The sequence below is a fragment of the Ambystoma mexicanum genome, chromosome 8 (assembly GCF_040938575.1).
Source record: "Ambystoma mexicanum isolate Mex_15411 chromosome 8, UKY_AmexF1_1, whole genome shotgun sequence".
NCBI classification, from domain to species: Eukaryota; Metazoa; Chordata; class Amphibia; order Caudata; family Ambystomatidae; genus Ambystoma; species Ambystoma mexicanum.
This window is the reverse complement of record NC_090929.1, coordinates 317,619,855-317,641,086: the sequence shown is the minus strand read 5'-3', so window position 1 is coordinate 317,641,086 and position 21,232 is coordinate 317,619,855. Positions and strand designations below refer to the sequence as shown.

Here is a 21,232-nt window from a genome sequence, read left to right as displayed (position 1 = left end):
ATGGATACAGTTGACACATTAAAACCTTCGGGTTTTCCACCAATACCTGCGATTTCTATTACATGTTAGGGTCATTGCGTTCAATTTCATCAAAATAAATCTGAATGTCATTGCGTTTTTGCCTTCATTTCTTCTGTATAGAACTATAAACCAGCAATAGATTGTCCTGATGAGCGTTGTATATATGGCATTTATATCGAGGAAACTGCTTATTTTGATTGTTAGGCTAGACTGCAAGTGGGTGAAAACACCATCCCTCCGAAAGCCTGTTACACTCACCCTCTTAGTGAAGATTTGGCACTCCATAAAAACGCCCATAGCATGAGAGCAGAACTAGACCACAACTGAACAGGATCGAGCTATGACTGAGATCGAAGCTCCCTAGCAGGTGTTACGGTTTACTTCCTTATATTTCCAAGGGACTAGCTTTTGTTGGTAGCAAGGATGGTGCCAACACTAAAGTAACTCAAGGAGATCATGGCTAAAGACATGAATATAATTAAATGTATGCCAGGCAGATTTAGATTTAACAAAGTCTAGCTTTTTATGACAACTATAGCTCTTTTACGGAATGAGGTGGCCAGGTTAGTGATCTAGCACTACTCGCAACGGTCTTAGAATCTTTGGAAAATGGTTAACTGCCAATGAGTTTATGCTCTAAAATTACTAAAGTATGCAAAAGCTCTCCTTCCCTACTTTGAGTCTCTTAACATTTGTTTGTTAAAACACCTAAAATGAGCTGTCATTATTAGCATTTCTGGGATGGGCAGCAGCTGCTTGTGAGGCATTGGGGCTGGGCTTTTCTTCTCCTTCCTTGTTGCCCAATTTGTTAAGGATTTCAATCAGGTGACGCACACCTTAGTCTCGGCCCAGTATGCAGCACGCAATTGAAATGCTTATGCTTATGTTTTACGTTAGATTCAATATTGAGATGATACACCACTCATATCACACCCTCTTTTCAAATATCCCAGGTCACAATGGACAATGAACCAGGCTGGTTGATAAAAGGTAACATATTTATTTTGAAATTCAAAAGAGATCATACCATTTTTAATATGGGGCAGAAATCGCCAATGGGGTGATGAGAACAATATGGCTGTAAGCAATGCACTTAGTTTAACCTTTTATTGACGCAACTACAAAACACCAGGGAATAGGAGCACTTTTTGGTTTTAGGTAAGATAGCACTTGAGTTGGAATTTCCCCCTGCAATGGTCCCTCAACCCACAAATAATCAATTCTAAGTGGATAAACGGAAGCAGCAGGTAATCAGTAAACCCTGGCAATGCTAAAAATGATACTCGGAAAGGGATGAATAAATAAATGAATGTGTGCAAAACTCTTGATACAAAAACATTTCTTTACTGGAGCAACACTGGAAAGATACTAGCAATCGCAACAATGGATTGAGCAAAAGCATACAATTCGAAATTGAATGGAAGATTTGAAACGGTTTATATTCAAATGACACGTTGTAAATTTAGCAAACTTTTGCAAATCCCGCCTGAATTTACCAAAGCGGTTTTTAATAAAAACGGGTGAAATATTGTAAATCGGTTTTTGTGTTGGGGGTGTAGTTAAGGATCATACGTACAATATGGAAGTGAAATGAGGTCTCTAGATGGTAAATTGAGTGAGTTGTGCAAGATCTAGTGAGGTGCATTTTGAGAAAATGAAGGCGCGAAAAAGGCAAAGAAATCAGTTTTGACAAGAACAGTTTTACTCTACACTAGAGCCTTCAGGCTAGGCTACCAGATTGAGACACAGTAAGCCCCAGGGTTGACTGGCGAGTTCCACACTACAACCTCCGCGTCAGCCCTGGCGGAACCAGTCCGATCACCCGAAAGAGGATTAAGGGTTTAGGATTTCACAAGACAAAATTATTGAAGTTCGGGCTAGCACAAAAATCAAAGCAGGGTGGCAAGAATGATTGTGACAATATTATTAGTTATAATAATAATAATAATAATAATAATAATAATAATAATAATTAGGCTTTTATATAGCGCTACAAACCCTCAGGTATCTGAGCGCTGCTTATTATTACCCACGGTGTGTGGTGCTCATTTATCGACCTCGGAAGGATGAAAGGCTGAGTTTGGCCCCGCCGGGATTCGAACCTACGTTAACAGGCTCTGCACGGGTGTCAAAGCGGGCGCTCTACTCGCTGTGCCACTTGACCTGGTTATCAGGAGAAGTATAGGATAGCTTAGAGATTGGGATGGAACAAAGCGCAAGGCAAGCTATACTATGAATCACAATGGTTCCTATTGATGCTCAGTCCACTTTTTAGTTTTTTGGGATTTTAGACAGTCAGCGGTTCTGGTCACCACATGGGTCTGGTCTAACAAAGGACAGCCAGACAAAATCAGCGGGACCGGATCAGCTGGGCAGGGTCTGGATACCAAAGGATAGTTCTTCTGGACTGGCAATTCTGGTTACTGGATACTATAGGTCATCAGGGTAGCAGGATGGCAGCAGCATGCAGTGGGCGGCGGCAAGTCACGCTGGATTAGGATGCCAAAAGTACCACAGTTTCTCCTGGTTACTGGGAGATTAGTGGGTTTTAATATTGTAGGGTAGGCCTTGCTGGAGCAGAATCATCAATGCTTGGGTTTTGCAATGGGCCCTGTAATAGGATCAGCAATGCTTGGCCTCGTTGTTGGAGCCTGGAGTCTTGAAGATGAAACAGGAACAGGGACACAGCGCAGGAAATCAGGAAGAGTCTGACTGTGTGTCCCCAGAGTCTTGTCAGGGAGCCCTTTTTATAATTCAAAATGACATCATCAACGTAGAGGCTGGGCAGGGTTAACTACGCACGCCCCTAAACTACTTGGATTGGGCAGGGGAGCTAGTCTCCGTCTTGCTCTCAGTTGGTTGGATTTCTAAAGTAAGGATGTCGTTTTATGAGTTGAAGTTTACAATGTGCAAACACTCCCACATTTACTTTACTTAAAATCTGATTTTGCCAAAAACATACGTTTCTTCACTTGTAATGTCTTGGCAAATTATACACACAGGTTGCATATTATGTGCACCAGATTTCAGTCCAATCCTCAGGTCTTTGCGACCTTGTTTCGCCTTTCTGACACATTTTGGTAATTTTACACATTCAAGATTTGTCCTAAAATTCCACAATTCTATACACAAATGTGAATTGCCCCCAGCGATGAATGTACAAAATTGTATGTTTGCCACATCAATACTTCTCTTGGAATCTGTCATATTTTGTAACTTCTGTTCCCCGATGTGGCAATGAGTTCTACCAAGTTTTAAAATATAGCCCACAACATTAGATTTAAAACTGAACTTTTCTAATTCTTGCTACAAAAATAAGTCTTTAAAGTTTCTTTATAACATAGTCGCTGTAACCAAAAGGCTGTCCTTTTGTTACTAGATCCTGTTTTTTTTTTTCTTCCTCCAACTGCAAGCAGCTGCCATTTCCTTCCGGGCAAGGGGGTTTCCAGTCTTAATTGAAGGTTTTATTGCCCCTTCACACTTAACAGGTGAGTGTCCCAGGACTGCTATTGTCCCAGCCTGGAGCACTGACGAATGTCTGACGAGCTTGTGAACTTTCATTGTCCTGTCCCATACACAGTTTTCCAAGCTGGCACTATGCACCTACCTGTCCTGGATTTATGGTGTATCTCCCTTCCTTGGAGGAGTTTCATAGCTGGCTACTGGAGTAACAGGTTTTTCTGGGAGTTTGCAAATCCATCCTATGTGTTTTAAACTGTTTAATTTCTTACTTTGGGTCTTGAATTAAACAAACCTGTGACAGAAGATAGCCTATGTGTGTATTATCACCACTAACATAAACCCTTTATACTGCTAAGTAAACAGGCTTTCATTAACTATTTAGTTTTATACAGGCAATTTTTTTTCTCTTCAGTCTGCAAAGCCTGTTTTTCCACATGTGTTAAGAACTGCTAGCATTTCTTTCTTTAATTTGGTTTGCAGCTCCTCAGATTGCCATGGTCTTTGCAGGTGTAGTCATTTCCTTGGATGCTGGAGTTTTATCTAAAGTATAGATACATTTATCCTTGACCTGGCTCAGAGAGTAAAAAGTCTCTTTGAACTGCTGCGCCTAGATACATTTTGGCAAAAAATAAACGTGTGTTCCCATGCGAGTGAAAAGAAAGTTGCTTGTTGATTTCTTTCAAATCTACTTTGACAGGACCTGTCATTCAGGAATAATGCCTGTTTTTTCCTGAGGCACGATGAATTATCCTGGGCCTGGCAGGGCCGTTTCCATCACAGTGGTTTCAGAATGCACTGATGGAAATAGCATAACACAGCATTTTGATAGGGTGAAAAGGGGTTTCATTTTGAAGGGCAATCTTTGACTTTTGCAGCAATGCAGTGCTGCCAGTTCACCTGATTCCATATATTTGTCTCAGAACACACTGGCATACTTTTTCAGTGTGTCCCCTTGTTCCATCTTGCCTGAGGTATACTAGGCAGGATGGTGCAGCCATCTTTTGTTGCTGCCAAAATGCAGTTTTGAAGTCCTGGTGCGCACAGGAGCCAGCGCAGCCAGGTTGCTTTTTCTTGCGCAACTGCAGCTTAGTGATGTGAGGCAATGCTGTTGAGTGGGTCAATATATCCCAGAGTATAATCACATTTTAGTGTAGCAGATGGACTCAAGAACACGCCAACTCTCGAAGACAGTTAAAGGGTTTTTATTTGAAGATTTGGACTCACTAAGGGTTGTCCCGCTCTCACTAGTCTAGTGTGGGCCTGTCCCAGAGGGCCCAACCCTGTGATGGTCTCTATAGAGGGGGAAGGTAATGCCTGCTATCTAAAGTGCTGTCTGTTGGTGATGGCATAAAGGAAAATTCCTTCTCTCCCCAGCTACCGTTGGGAACAATCTAGGTGGTCCGTGACCTAACTTTCCCCAATAGAGTACAATATATGGACGGGTGCCTTTCAGATGTTCAGGACCCACTTGGTCCTTTCCTTACCCACTGTTGTACTCCTTTTACCTGATGTCCTGTTCTGCCTTTCTCTCTGCTACTCTCCTTCCCACTGTCTCTCCCTCACACTCTCTCCTATATACCTCTCTGTCTACCTTGACGCCCCTATCTTGCTTTCTACTACTCCCTCTCCACTATTACTCACCCCCCTCGCCACAGTACTACTACTGCCCTCTACACTACCCCTCTCCACAATACTCCTGCTCTCCTTTCTCAACACCACTACTACTCTCGACCAACACCTTCTCTGTCACCGTTTCACTCCCCACACCTTTAGGTTCCCTCACACACCTTACATGCACTCTTAAAGTACTGCTTTCCCCCACCAACCAATACCTCACCTTGCAAACTCCTTCAGAAATTCTCCTCTGCACCGTCCTTCCTCTGCCTGGTCTCTTGATCCCCCCTTTTCCCTTGACCTCATCCGAACAACTCATACCTTCCTGTTTCATGTCCCTCTTCATATCCTCCTCCTTCCCTCTCCATTGGCTCTCTGCCTCACCTGGTTGCCTGGACCAACTGCTGGCTTCCCTTTCCCCAGGGAAGGGTTACTGGTAGGCAAAAGCATGAAAAGTGTCCTGAGCCCCTCCCCTTTCTTGTATGTGGGTCCGCCGTCTCTAGTCCAATCCGGCACGCTGCATTGTGAATCACTTTCAATGTCCCAGTTCGTGTGAGGCTTTCCAACGTTTGTGGGCTGCCGGTTTGACGGTCGGACCACTCTGGTCTAGTCGCAGGTAAGCATATTGCCTTGTGGTAGAGTACGTTGAAAAGCTGACTGGAGTGTTCCACAGTCTTGCAGTCAGTGGCCTCATTGTTTGAGTCTAGGTTGCTTGGCGTGCTGGTATTGCCGAATCAGAGTATAGTCAGTCTCCTTCCCTCCCAGCTGGACTGCTCGTTTGCTCTTCCTTCACCGGGTCTCCTGGGAGCTGTAGTTTCCTAGGGAACACAAACCGCTTAGCTAGTAATTGGCACAACCGGTATAGAGCAAGAAAAGTTGGTACTCATGTTAAACATGCAGGCACACGTAGAAGGTAAGGGGACTGGGGCCCCTCCCAAATCCTACACTCCGTCTCTGCGCCAGGACTCGTTCGGGTAAATCCCCCTAGTAGTTCTCCCACCCCAGGCTGAGAGGAAACCCTACCCCACTCCCCCCCTCTTCTCTTCTTAACAGGTTGAGGTCCTAGACTCTGTCATACTAGCATGCAACAAGGTGAAGGGGTGCAGCACACTGGAGGTGCCTTCTGTGTCACCTTGTTGATGAAAGCTGTATATATCTGCAGAAATTAGCCAACATAGTAGTTTCTGCATCTTTCACTGTTGACGCCCATGATTCAGGCGTCCTTGGAGATGCCCCCCTACCCCTCACACAAGCTTTATTCACATTCACATCCTTTGTCCTGCAATTTGGCCTCGTTGTCTACACCTGCCCAATGTTGTGAGTTCTTAAAAAAAATTAGTACCCGGCGAGGGCTCAATCAGAATGAAACAAGCATTCTGATTGTCCCTCGCCTGGAATCCCTCGGCCGGCATTCCATGGCCATTGTACCCGGCGGGGGCGTGGCAGCCCCTCAGCCAATGAGAAGGCTTGAAGCAGTGCTATCCCTGCTCCGAACCTCCACACGGCTGAGAAGCTGCGTTCGCCCCCCGCCGGGGACTAGGGTATGTTTTTATTTCCCCCTTTCCTCCCACCTCCCCGTCCTCCTCATCCCACTTACCTTCTGCCTCCTTTGTCCACGGTGGGCGGCGTGGCAGCCTCCAGCCGTGTAGAGGCTCTGAGCGGGGCCATCCACGCTCAGAGCCTCCACACGGCTGGAGGCTGCTTTCGTCCCCCGCCGGGGATTCAGGTACATCCATTTTATTTTTATTTTTGCCCTCCCAACCCCACACAGATCTTGCGGGCCGGGGTACTAATAGCAATATGCCCCTCGTGGTGGGGGCATTATCGTGTCGGGTAATGCCCCGGGGCCTGATCAAATACTGTAGCATCGGGCAGCAAGATAGGTGGTCAAGTAAGGGAGCAGTGAGAGATGCCAATAGATCCCTGTTGCTGTTTGTTGCTACTGTGCTCAGCTGACTGCCATTAAAACATTGATATCGGCCTAGTGGCAATATTACAAGAAGGCTTCTCCAAATTAATGGTGAATACCTTTTATATAAAGATGCGGTTGTACAGAAGTACAGGTTGTTTTTTGTGTACAGAAGAGATAATTTATTATTCTTGAAACCCCTACTGGAAAACCAGCGTGAAAGTACCCCTGAGTATAACAATACAGCACATAGAAAACAATTTAACGTACACTCTTTGAAATCCATATTTTCCAGGGTTTAGAATTAACAGTAAAAAGGTAAACTTTGGATGGCATTGGCGACTTTGTTTCTGCTAGTGGTGCAACAATGCAAAAGTTGCCTAACCTATGTTTCCGATGTCACGTTTTTGCTCTTCCCATGTTTTTTCTTTTCTTTATTTTTCTTCTCGCTTTTTTTATTGTGTTTAGTTTGTCGACAAACTTTTACAACATGCATGTTACCAATTTTCCATTTTTAAATATACATTCACAATTGCACAATGTTAATAAAAACACAATAACATATCCAAATTCCCTTAGAGTCCTCGTATGCCTGCAGATGAGTCACCACTGATTATAGGCAAAATGTTCTTGCACGTAGATATTAGATTAAACCAAACGACCCTAACCACAACATAAAATATCAATGGCATAACATCAATTTCTTTTCAGAATGCAAAATAACAAATACTCAGTCTTCTTCCTGCATCAGTTTGAGGAATCCAATAGATGTTCTCGCCATATTATGTGTATACGTCTCCCCATACAAGACTATCTCTTTTAGTAAATTTTTGTCAGACAGCTGTTAAGCAAGAGCTGAAGCTTACTCGCTAGCTCTTCATTAATCTTTGAAAGAAATCTTGTCAATGAGAGAATCAGATTAATACGAGTCCCCCACATACATGTGGCCCAAAACCATTCCCTGGATAAATCACTATTACCAATTTTCTCGATTCCAAATATTTGAATTTGTAGCTCTTCAAAAAAATGACAGCAAATAACCAAATGTTTGATTGTTTCTTTTTGGGATGACCTATTGCAGAATCTACAATTTTCATTGGCATCCTTTCTAATTTGAGGGTACCAGTACTTAATTTTCTCTTATGTTGGAATCTGATTCACTTTGAACCTTAGATAAGTGTCACGCAATTTGTTTCAAGGAAATTGCAGCAGATATAACTACCGGGGTAAATGTTTCGTGGTAAATATTGAGGTTTCATTATATGATCGTAATAAGGAAATACGATTCATCATGTGGCACCAGACCAGCTCATAAAGTTTATTTTTTCTTTTTTTTTTTTTAACATGTTTGCCTATATTCGATGTCATCTGTCTTAAGCCCCATTTCCCCTAATAGAGCTACCATTCTGTCAAAATATTTCACTACCGAAAGTGGATTTTGCTCGTTGATCATGACCCCTAAGTTCTCATGCAATGAATTGGATGGAGGCAACCTCATCTTTGCAAGGTTCAAAAGTAACCGCCAATGATATCTTGCGGACAAGCACAAAAGACCTTGCTTGTGTCCAAGAATAACATTCGGAAGTGAGTTCGCTAATCTCAAGGTTTTCTTCCATAACACACCTTGTATTTGGTCAAGAATAGTATCAATTTGCGTCAGGCACATGTCTAGGCCGTAAAGTATAGTGGCCTCTACCTTGAGAATATAAAACTCAATCAAGGGTAGCATCGAGTACTTACAATACGCATGTGTGCAATAAGTGGATTTAACTTATTATTTAATGCCAGTTTCCACATCTTTGCGTAATTGGTGTCCACCAAGTCATAACCCAGTCATTTAATGGAGGCTGCATGTGCTACACACATTTCATTAATGGACCAAATAAATGCATGTTTTTTTCTTGAAATCTAATAACTCTAGACTTTTTGACATTAAATTGTAGATTATGCACCTGTGAGTATTGAGCAAATAAATTTAACTTGCCTTGAAGGCTAAAGGGGGCACGGTCAAATATAAGAATATCATCTGCAAAGGCGAGCCAATGCAACTGCAAATGACCAGGCTATGCAGGAAAACTGACATCAGGTAGCCAGCTGTTATCAATATCACACAGTTATAAGTTAAACAGGGTTGCTGCCAGATTGCAACCTTGTTTAACACCCACAAACGTTGGTATTGGGTGCGTTGTTGCACCGGACTGGTTAACCCGTACTAGGTACGCAGTATTCTGATGCAATTTGGCAATAGATGTAATCAAATATGATGGAATACCTATCCTGAACATTTTGTCCCACAACAATTTGCAGATTACTCAGTCAAACACTGCAGTAAGATCAATTGATGCCTTATACAATGGGTCGGCATTACAAACGTTCGTCTTTGCAAGCAGATGGGCCAAGATGATAGCATTAAATGAACTGCCCATCTGTGAGCAAAATCCGATCTGAAATCATGATAGTATGTTATTATGGTTTATGTGCTGTTGTATGTCTCCAAGAAGCAAGATGGTAAACATTTTGGCTGATGCATCTAATAGTGCAATCGGCCGAAAGTTGTGATGCTCGGCTGAATTACCTTTTTTAAATATCAGCACAACTATAGAATGTAACAATGATTGCGGCACCCTCGATGTAAGATATCATCAAACTGAAATTTTAAAATCTTTGCTAAAACTGTGGATTACGTTTCAACACACAAGGCGGTATACAGTCCGGACTCGGGGCTTTTGAGTAGTTTAGAGTCATTATTGCTGATTCAACATCTTCGAAAGACCATGTTGATGTTGCGGAAGATACTATCAAAGAACTAGATGGACTTATGCGGAGTTCCTTGATGCAGTTTCCACAGTTGAGAATTCTGGTGTTGTAGTGGACTTTTGACTTTTCGGATTTCGGCTTTATAGTGGCGAAGGTGCAGGGCTAAGGTGGATCTACTCAGAATGGTTTTACTTTTTCGCCACTTGCGTTTGAGGGATTTCTTCAGTTGTTTCGCAATCTTCAATTCTGTGTAAACCATTTGGGATAAGGACCCTGATGAGAAGAGGATTGGCAAGTGGGGGTGGGCGGGATTAGTGAGTTATTGAGCCATGAGTCGAAGGAGTCGATGGTTAAGGGTTCATTACGTGGGATGGTTGTGGAAGGTCTTTGAAGCAGGGCATCGGCTAGGTCAGGGAGGATCTTTAGTTTCATCCAGCATTTGCGGCGGAGGGGGGCTGATGGCTCAAGGGTGGGCGTGGAGGGCAGGCGAGCGGATGGTGAAAGGTACAGTGAACTGATCGTACCAGATGAGAGGTACAGGGGGGGTTAGATGTATCTGGTCGTGGGTGCTAAAGATGGCATCAAGGGTGTGTCCTTTAGAATGTGTTGGGCCGTTCATGGGAAGGCGGAGGTTAAGCGCATCAAGGCAGTCGACCAGTGAGTGGGTCAACGGGTTGGTGGGAATTTCTGCCCAGATATGGAAGTCCCCTAGTAGTGTCAGAGAGGGGTGGTTTACTTGGATGGTGGCTATAGTGTCACAGAGGTTGGTTGTGAAATGTCTGTCATAGCCGAGCGGTCTGTAGATGATTAGGCAACTGTGGGAGAAAGTTGGGGGAAGTGATAGTTTGACGAGAGGTATTCCCTAGGAGTGGATGCCTGGGAGTCGACGAGTGAGACGGAGAAGTGATTTGTAAACAACTGCTACTCCACCTCCTCTAGACGGTCTGTTGAGTGGGATGAGGGAGTAGTCCGTGGGGTCAGGGGAAGGTTTTGTGAGCAACAGGGGCTGAGTCGTCAGAGAACCAGCTTTCCGTGATAGACTAGGTCAGGATTGTCAGAGGCGAGGAGGTCCAAGATGCTGTCGGTTTTTTGCTACAGAGCGGGCTTTAAAAATGATGCATCTTACTTCGGAATAGGGGGGGTTGTCCTGGAGGGTTTAGGGGTGTTGGTGAGGGGAATTGGTGGAGTGGCGGGGGGGACGGTGGCGGTGGTGGGTCAGGGTTGTTGGTTGTGCTAGATAGATTACCGGTGGGTGGTTCTACTATATTCACACAATGGTAGGTGTGATTAGCAAAATAATTGGTAGCCGGCACCTAGTTCTGCCCTTACATTTCCAGGTGCATTGGATTAGCAGGTAGGTGGCTTCTTTGGCTGATTGCGTAATACATAATTGCATATCCTGGTGGGGGAGGATATGCAACTATCTGGAGTCCTGTATCAATCTTACTTAGTAATTATTAATTGCCTTTATCATTGTTACATACAATTCATATTGATTTGATTAGTCAACTTGTTCTGGCCTTGTGTCACACTCAAGTCCAATTTGTTTTTCTTCCATGTACTGGTTACATCTATACCCAGAGACCTAGAAAGCCTTTTCCCAACAAACGTCGCCCCCCCAATGTGAACCTCCAAATTCCAGCGCAGAATAAAGTGAAACAAGATATGAAAAAATCAGTAGCAAAGCCCTCCGAGTCTGTCCATCCTGTTATCAGGTGAGAAATGTAAATTTTAATGAGTTGCTTTTCTTTTTTTAATGCAGAGAAACGTGTTCCTTCCTATTTTAAACTTCTCATTGTGCATCTCTGCATTGCTTTTGTACTTTGTCACTTTGAATACTGTATTGGACAACACCGACTTAGTGTATGACTGGACACCTATTAATGTTATGCCTAGTTGGTCATTTGTACAGTTTGGTCTACTAAACCTATAGTCATTTCATGAGACTGATGATTACTGCTGCTTATTATTTTTACGGTCATCTATGCATAATTGGGACAATCTCAGATTACCACACTACATTCTGTGGATTTGAGCAGATGTGTTTTAATGTGGTCACTTTTGGCTCCTAGGCTTTTTTTATGATTGTAGAACAGTATGAGCTGTCAATAGACCGTTAATACGATGGTAGTGATGTTGGTTCAACATGGGTGTATTTCATACATGACAGCAATGTTTCTTTAAAAAATGACATAAATGTAGTGTAGTGGCGTTCTGCAAAATAAACTTCTGCTAGATTAGAAAAAATTGAAAGTAAGCATTTGAACGAGCCCTTTTCCCTTGATGTATGATCTTTAAAACTTGTTGTGATGCCCAATTTTGGGAATGGTTTGCGTTTTTAGCTGGCGTGGAGCAGTCATTGAACCAGAACAGAGCTCCGAGCCCCCATCCAGTAACATACAAGAGCCCAGCAAGCGCCCCCTTCCTCCTGTGGACAATGGGAACAAAAAAAAAAACGGTATGGCAGTCTTTTTCACATATTTGTTCTGCTTAACATTTAATCTTTGTGCTTCGTGCCATGTGGTATAATATTCATTTCCTCTTATTGATGTGTAATAAGCTGCTTATACAATTAAATGGGGGCCCTTTGCACTTTGTACCAACAAGTGAGCACCAGTGACTTCAGAAGAATGTGGTCGTGCATGTTATTGTCTTGACATTTATACAGACTGTTGTCAAAATATTTGTGAATGCTCCTACATGTTCAGTGTCTTACCTTTCTAGGTTTAGATCTGTTGCTACTTCAACTATTCATCTATTGTTAATGCAAGAAAAGACCACTGTAGTTCACTTCGGAACTATTATGTTCTATTTGTCAATATAAAGGCCCAGTTGCTATTGTACGATAAACGATTAAGCTGCCATGGTGATCACTTGATCCTGGTGTCTGATTGCTGATGATCATACAATATGCATACATTGATTTATTACAGAAAATGGACAGAGGCCTATGAAATGCATGTGCTGTGTCACAGTGGCTGGAGAAGAGTGAGGGCATCTTCTGTAGTCCCTTTGAGTGCCTTGCGCACAGGGGAATGGTGCAGGTGCTGCAACAAGGAAGAGGAACGCATTCCTTGTTGAAGTGCCCCCTACCAGCTGAAAGGCATTGAGCAAAGCCATAAAATCCCTTTTTATGATTTCTTCTCTTTTCAGTCCCTATTAACGAGCGACAGGAGGCTGTTATTAAAGCATTCCGCCATGCTTGGAAAGGTTACAAAGAGTTTGCCTGGGGTCATGATGAACTGAAGCCTGTCTCCAAGTCGTACAATGAGTGGTTTGGGCTTGGACTTACACTCATCGATGCCTTAGACACCATGTGGATTTTGGGCTTAAAAGAAGGTAAACTGAATTTTGCGTTTAAAACAAATATCACATAGTAGAAAAGAAGCCTCCCCCATAATCAATCATACCCTGTGCATAGCCTATCACTTTTTAAGTTCGGAATCAAGTAATAAGTAGGTGATGATGTATCCACATTTTGCTGGACGTAATGATTGTATTACCTTGCATAGTTCTGCAATCCAGTAGCTGTATCTAGAAAAGAAAAACAAAGCATCTCTTTGGCTTTAGCAGAATGCCTGTAACGAGTCAAGAAAGTGTCAATAAAGTTTTTTTGTAAAGCAGTGTTATAATTGACATAGCTTCACGGAGCTTCATTGTTCTTGAGCTACAACAGCTCTGCTATCCATCAAACCAAATTCTGGATGACTAACTTCTGTAGCTTGGGCTGCCCGTATATACCGACTTGCAGGTGTAAGGTTGGTGTCATAGAGATGTTCCTATCTAGCACTGCAAGCTTGTTGTGGTGGCTACATTTTGCTGAGGTATGCTGTAAAATGAGTTGTGAGTGAGGCCATGGTGGCAGTGCAGGCCGCGGTACTGGAGTTCTCACGTCTTCCTCTATGTGCGGGCAATACTTGTTCTACAGAGTTTAGCCTGTGCGGAGGTGTGAGCGTTGAAGTTACCTAGGCTTCACTAAATCTCAGTTTGCGTATGGTTTGGGTGGTCAAAATGTGCCTTGCATACTTGTTCTATGCTTTGAGTCATGCCTAGTGACCAGTGCAGTGCCAGCTGAGTAAGAGTTTATTGTAGGCACCTGACGTTAATGTACAAGTCTTCTGTAAAAGATTGAAATAAAGATGGGTGCATTCACATCATGACTAGGAAACCATAGAGTATCAATAAGATGGGTCGGCCAAGTTAGCTGGTAATAGAATAAGCGAACCAATGGCAAATCAAATAATAGGATGTAATGACTATGCCATAAATCAACGTACTCCTATGCTTTTGCCCATTGACTGTGCCTGCAGTTTTATGCTCTCAAAAATAAAGGGTAACCTAGTCAAACCACGGTCCTCCAGCTAAGAGTAGGGTATACACAAAAAATGTGGGCCAGGAGCAGGAGGATAGCAAGATAGTTACTCAGTAATTCTCAAAGATATATTTATTTCTGAATAGGTTTACACAAAGAATATATACATGAACCATACAAATAACAGCTCCATTTTAGTTAATTCCATCAAGCATCCTCATTCAGACATCAGCATCTAACACTCAACAACATAATATATAGGTCTTCCACTTTGTGAGACCAATTAACATAGTTTGTCTAAAAGGAATTTTCTTGCACCCCTTTCGTCTACCGGTGTGTATCTGTTCTGCAACAGATATATTCAATCGACACATGTTTCAGTTGTTTTGTTATGGGCTTAACACTGCCCATTGGTTTCCCCAACCTTCTTCAGGACCGAAGCTGAGCACTAAAGGCAGTAGACTAGACACCCGGCTCATTAACGAGGCCTACCGTAGAGCACACAGTGAAGAAAGTGCATAAGAGCAACAAGTAAGAGTGTCATCTAGGGGGTGACCGGCTTTTTCCTGAGGGGATCCTGGGACAGAGGCATCCCCCCCCCATTGTGTTGGATTCCTGTGGTGACTGGAAGTATGTCGACTCCGGTGTATTGAAAAGAATAAAACCATAGAAGCAAGTGGACGCTGTATGACACAGCACCACAAGATAAGCTCGGCCAGGATTTATTCAGGGTGCCAGAGAATTTAGGATCAACTCCACTGTTTTGAACCATCTCCTAGATATGAGTTGGTGATGTCTCCCATTCCATGTGCACAGAAGTGAGACATAATTAGTGCTCCGCTTCCCTCCTGAAGAAGGTTGAGGAAACCAAGGGACATGTGTTAAGCCCATAACAAACCAACTGAAACACGTGTCGACTAAATACATCTGTTACAGAACAGATGGACACACCGATAGACGAAAGGGGTGCAGGAAAATTCCTTTTAAATGAACTGTTTTAATTGGTCTCACAAAGTGGAAGACCTAGATATTATGTGGTTAAGTGTTAGATGCTGATGTATGAATGAGTGAGTATGCTTGATGGAGTGAACTAAATGGAGCTGTTATTCTTTGTGTAAACCTATGTTGTTTTAGCACCATTAAGTGAAAAAATTCAGAAATAAATATATTTTTGAGAAATAATTACTGAGTCACTATCTTGCTATCCTCGTGCTCCCGGTCAACATTTATTGTTTATACCCTGCAGTTTTATGCTGACAACCCACAGGATGCCTACTGTAGAAAAACCCCTCAATGCTCGCACCAGAAAAAATGAAACCCACTAGGGAAAAAGGCCTAGCACATCCCTTGCAAAGAGAATTTTCTTTATTTCAACAAAAATAGAAGTGCCCAGGAAAGAACTCTGCTGCCATGGAACGTTTCGGCAAAATCAGTATGAGCAGCACTTTATGAAGGCACACAGCATCATCGGTGATGTAAATTACGTAATGTGCAAATCAAAATGGCTGGTTGGTTGAGACCATATACATAGGCTACCTGCTTCATAAAGTTGGCAGGCCATTCGTCCCGGCTCCTTCTGTCCATCTTCTCTCACGTGGGCTCCTCCTTGCGCGTCATAAGGCATGAAGCTACAATTAATTAGTGAATATGCGAAGAAAAACAGTGCAGACTCTCTCTAACCTGATGTGCACCTAGTACTGCAGACAAGGGCTAACAGGATACTTCGAGGTTATTGCATCTAACAGACTACAGCTCCATCACATCAGCGCTGGTCCAAAGCTCCCCACTCTCGTTTTGGCTATGTTGTTTTACCACTCCCGACACCTCGCAGCACAAATCACGTGCCCTATGGTGAAGGTAACTGGTCCCTGCTTTCTGATCTTAGTGATTGATTTGTGGTCCAACAGTTTTATGGGTGGTGGTCTGGGGACTGACTGGTACCTTGGAATGCTGGGGGTCTTGTGATGGGGGCATCTGGGTGCTATTACTTAGAGCTGGGACAGGGAAGGTCAGAGGCTTGTGCCCTCCTTCTCATGCAATTGCTTTTCGCAAAGAGCCCTGAAACCCCTTGTGGTCTTGCAGGGTGCATTCCTTCTGGGATACGCATGCTAGCAAGATGAGACAATTAAAGCTCTATGAATCTCTGCAGCTCTGGCCTTTCTCACCTGTTCCCATGTTACAACCTATTCCCGCATGCATGCACTTATTCCCATGTGTGTCTCAGGCTGCGACTCTGGCTGCAGTGCGAAACTAGGCCTCAATTTTAATATGGCTGCTAATATGCAGGATGGCGTTTAAGTCCCAATGAATTTTAAAGCATACACCACCCTCCCACACTGTAACCCCTGGTGATACCCTCCTTCCCCGTAACCTTCCCAAAGCCTTACTGCACACTTGATATGATGTGATCAGGTTATTTATTTATAACGTGCTTAATACCCAGAGGTTTCTAAGGTGTTCCGGGCCTCTGCCGCATCCGAATGCGCTTGGGGGTTAGGGACAAACGTCTGCCCTTCCCAACACTACTCTTGCTTGATACAATCATTTATTTTTATTTATGTATTTACTGTGAATTTGTTGGGCGCCTATACAACAGAATTGTGTTTCAAGGCACCACAAGGCTAAGTGGGGAGGCAACAATAACATTGGCAAAACAGTGAAATACAATCGTGGTCCTACTTGGCATTGTGTATAATGCCTTTTGAAGCCCTGAATTCTCATGATTGCAATGCCTCTGCTGAATTCCCTTTTGCCATTACAATTATTTTTCAGTGTGTGCACGTTTTGTGCATCAATATTTTATCTGTTTTTCCCATTATCTATTTTCAGGATATTTTTGCTATTACAATCCTCATTCCGTTTTCCTCTCCCCGGATCCACCTCTTGTGACACCCTTCTTACTTTTGTGCACCTCCCTGTTGCTCTCCAGCTAAGCCCATGTTATGAAAACATCAAATCAAACTATTTCAGAACAATTCCATCAGAGGTCACTGAGAAAAGATGAAAAAGTTGAGGCTTATTGTATAAGGCACAACATATTAAGAAATGCAATGGAGATTCTATTTTGCCTGAGCTGCATAGGCATCACATTTTAGAAACCTTCTTTTCTGCCCATTTCTCAACAATAGTAAATAGTGGGAATGATCGAAATCTTATGCATGTTTCTAGAATGTCTTCCTCCCACCCCCCAAGTAATCTGCACTCTCCTACAATGGTGCTATAGGGAGATGGTAAAAAGTTAACCTACGACTAAGCACTGTAGTTTCTCGCCCTCCGATTGATCACTTATCCGAAGTTTTTCCAAGATGTTTGAATCAACACTCGAAGCCTAACCTTGTCAATTCCAAAATGATAAACCACGGTTGCTAATAAAACAACCTGACACCATATTGTTTACCATTGTCTTTGTCAGCACCACCCTAGCATTTTTCTGTATCGTAATCCATAGCAGTACTGGTGACGATCATTGTGGCCAGAAAGAACTGTTAATCCCAATTCGACATGCTTGTTATACATAGAGGTTGAACTGAGTAAACCAAGAACTCAATAAAAAATTGTACAGCTTTCAGATTCTCATAACTACAGAAGCCCCAAAAACCCACCCCAAATCTGTTTCGTGCTAATGATTTTGCATTATATAACCTAAGTAGTTGTTTCACTGAGGAAAAACGTAGCTTTTCAGCAATTTGCTTGTGCCATCCTTGCGGCTTGTTTGTGAAGGTGTGAACTTTAGACAGGCCCCCAGGCTAATAGCGATTTCGTGATCGCAATAACAAATACAAAATCTGCTTTTCTTTTTTTTTTTTAAACAAACTGTAGTTTAAAAAAAATACATATGTCCTTTTAATTTTAAATGTCCTGCTAAAACATATGGAGTGTGCACAATATTTTGGCAACGGGCCGAGATCCCTTGTTGTGTAGAGAGACCCTTGGGAGAGGTAGTGATGGGCCAGATAGTGATGGAGAGAAATTGGCTAGCTAGTGAGAGACGGTGGGAGAGTGAGCCATGGACCATATAGGGAGAGACTGGAAGAAGGGCAGATGGAGTGGTATGAGGGAAAGGAAAGAGCAGTAGAATGGGAATTTGCCAAAGAGCAGGTGATTCAGAGAAAGTATCTAAGGTGCAGGAGCAAGGTATTAGGGATAAGAAAGTGAAACTGTGGCAAAGTGAGACTGAATAGGACTGTAAAAGAGGAACTGGAGAGTGTAAGAGTTGAGTTGGGCTAGTGGCAGGGATTGGGTATGAGAGTTCTAGCTTGCAAGTGTTACCGGGCTAGTGAGTAAGCACATGACTAGTGTAAGGGTGTACCCAATTACGCTCACACCAGAATCCATATACCCCTCTTAGGGAAATAAAGGCAAAAAGGCGATCTTATAAGGATAACCCGTTTAATCTTTGCAAATGAAGGATGGTAGCTAAGGACTCTGCTGCCTGAATGGTCTTCTCCTGTCCCTCTCCCCATTACTTCCTTCCAAAGTAGTCTCCAGCAGGGGTTTATATAGGCCTGGCTTGCCATAGTGATGTCACTTCTAGCTGGATCATGACTTCAGCCAAATCCATCCTTCTTCCATAATAGGGATGCTCCAAAGCCTTCTTTCTTCTTTGTCAGTGGTTTTGTCCGGGCATGCTGTTCTACGTTTTGCTAGCTATGCAAAAACACACTGCAGCTCTGCAGACCTATACAAGCCTTGAGGCCTAGCCCATGTGCAAACAATTTTTATTCATTGTATCTATATTTCACTCCTCCTGCTAACGTTATCTGGGTCCTGTAGTTTCCTCCACACTTAATACTTATGTTTCCCATTCTGCATTTAGCCGCACAAAAACATGAGTCCTATTGTTTTTTAATGTAACATTTTATTGATTTTGTAGTCATAAACCATAACATGCATTCATTTTGACATCACTTATCGTCATCACTTCTGCCTCCCGAACCCTTCATTAATCAACCACCTCCTGGCCCTTTATTCAAGATCTCAAGCACTGTATAGTTCTCAACTCCCCTCTTCCCATTTGTGCCAAATCTCTCTCGTCTTTTTGGGGACACCCTCTTGCCGTATATATACGTTGTTCCATAGCCATGCATATGTCTACATCAGCAACCATTGTGCAAAAAGAGGGCACTCATGGGATCCCCACAGCTTAGCAATATTACGCTTGATCAGTCCCGTCGTTGTGGATAGAAAGTTTCTCATAGCGAGAAGTGAGTCCTTCCTCATCTATTCCTAACAATAGCATCTTGGGGTCCATTGGCACCTCTAGTCCCAACACTCATGCCAATTTATCACTGAATTGCTGCCAGAAGCGCCGGAGGGGGCATTCCCATAGAATATGGATGAACGTGCCCTCCGTCGGAGCAGGAGCTCACCATACACTGCTGGAGCAGTGTACACAGATCCAGCAGCCCACCTGACAACCAACAGGTATTGGACAGGGCCATAAAAGCATTGAGTGCCATTCTCGGCATGTTGAGTAACGCCACGTTTCTGTGCCCAGCATTTCTTCAAAATTGCCCCTTTCATTGAAACAGTGGCCAGAAACCTGCTAAGGTCTATCCTGCACCTGATTTAGGTGCTGACTTCTGAAATCGCCAATAAGACCCACGAGCGCCTATTAAGCCAAAAATGGCCTTCGCCTAATCCCTGGAACCCCATCCACCGAATGCGGATTGGTTGAATAGGATGACTTCAACCAATCACGTAACACCGGCAGGCGAAAGCCGGCCCTCGAAGGAAGGCACAGGAAGCAAGGCTAACCCCCTGTCCTGAGCCTGTCAGAACCGGGAGGGCTGGAGGCCTGGTCTCCCCTGCCCCCACGATTGTGCCACACCCCATCCGAGGCTCGTCACCGAAGTACGCCGCCCTTACTCGAAGCATCACAACTATAACTGGGGATAAGAGATAGATCCCATCTGTTTCAACCCAATGTGCTCCGCGCCACTGATCGCTCCGGCCAAGAGCCCTAAACACTTCAGTGACCTACTTAATTTATTAAATGTATCACTGTCATCACCATGCTATCACTTCCTTGATTCCTCACCTTTGGTGCCCTGTAACCAACTGCCCGCCTCTCATCGTGCCAATCGTCATTTCTACGCATGGTGTATAGCACTGTTTTGTTGCCCTGCCATATCCTCAAATACACTGCTCTGCCTCGATTAATCACCGTTTGACATTGCTCCTGATCATGTGCACCACGATTGCCTTCTCTGTTCACTTACGGTATTATTTGCGTTGACCGCATTATTCATAATTGACCATTGTGTTAGACCAATATCACACTATTGTCATGCGGAACTGTATTGCATTACTTGACTTGTTTGACAAAATATATCCATGCTAGTCCCTAGTCGGCTTCTGCCCCATCCGCATAGTGCATCGGTTTCACCCGTCCACATCCTCACTACTAGCAAACAACCACTCGGCATATGACTGCATTTGGTATTAGTTGTGTGCATGCCTATTCAACGCTAGTCCTAGCACTGTATTTGGTTTGTTTGTAGATTGCCCCACTGCATAGTGAACCTCTTACCCGTCTTGACGCAGCCCATCACACTGCATTTGTTCTATACCTGCATCACTGCTAGATGTGTTTACCTATTAGACCTGCCTTACGTCATTTACATTGTACTTGTAGTCTTTATGTATTGGTCGTTTCTATGTAGTATCTATGCTATTGCCATTACCCTGTTAGGACGCTCCGCTGCATCTGCCTTATTCTCATAGAACAGAGCAACCATACTTGTTCTGTCAGCTGTCACACGGCTCGTGCATCACTACTGTTGTTGAGGCCATCACCACTCTGACGACTAGCCCTCTGCCATGTGGATCTTGTTGTGAGGGTTCCTGACCTGCAAAAACATTGCCTAGCTTGGCCAACCTGAAATCACCACCTGACTCACTGCTACCTATATCCTTCACAGGTAAGCTCTACTGTCCAACACAGCATCCTCTTTCCTAAGAACCCCGCAATTACATACGCACACAGCTCCATCGTCCACCACGTCTCCTAATGGCCTATCTCTCCAGCCTTACCTTAATAATGGCCACTATCCTGCCAAGAACTGCCACCACCTCATGCACTCCTCCTCCTCCACCCTCCCACCCATGTAATCTCTTGCCAGCGAGCTGGAATACTCTGGTCGCCCACAGACTGC

The 21,232-nt window shown here is 43.6% G+C and overlaps 1 protein-coding gene across 2 annotated transcripts in view; it reads left to right on the top strand.

Annotated features, from left to right (window-relative positions):
• Positions 1-21,232, top strand: part of MAN1B1 (mannosidase alpha class 1B member 1) — a 727,728-nt gene that overhangs the window by 168,279 nt on the left and 538,217 nt on the right. For both annotated transcript variants that reach the window (XM_069609733.1, XM_069609734.1), the window contains 3 exons: positions 11,345-11,478; positions 12,106-12,221; positions 12,917-13,102. In XM_069609733.1, coding sequence (XP_069465834.1) covers positions 11,345-11,478; positions 12,106-12,221; positions 12,917-13,102 — 436 coding nt within the window. The remainder of the gene's footprint in view (positions 1-11,344; positions 11,479-12,105; positions 12,222-12,916; positions 13,103-21,232) is intronic.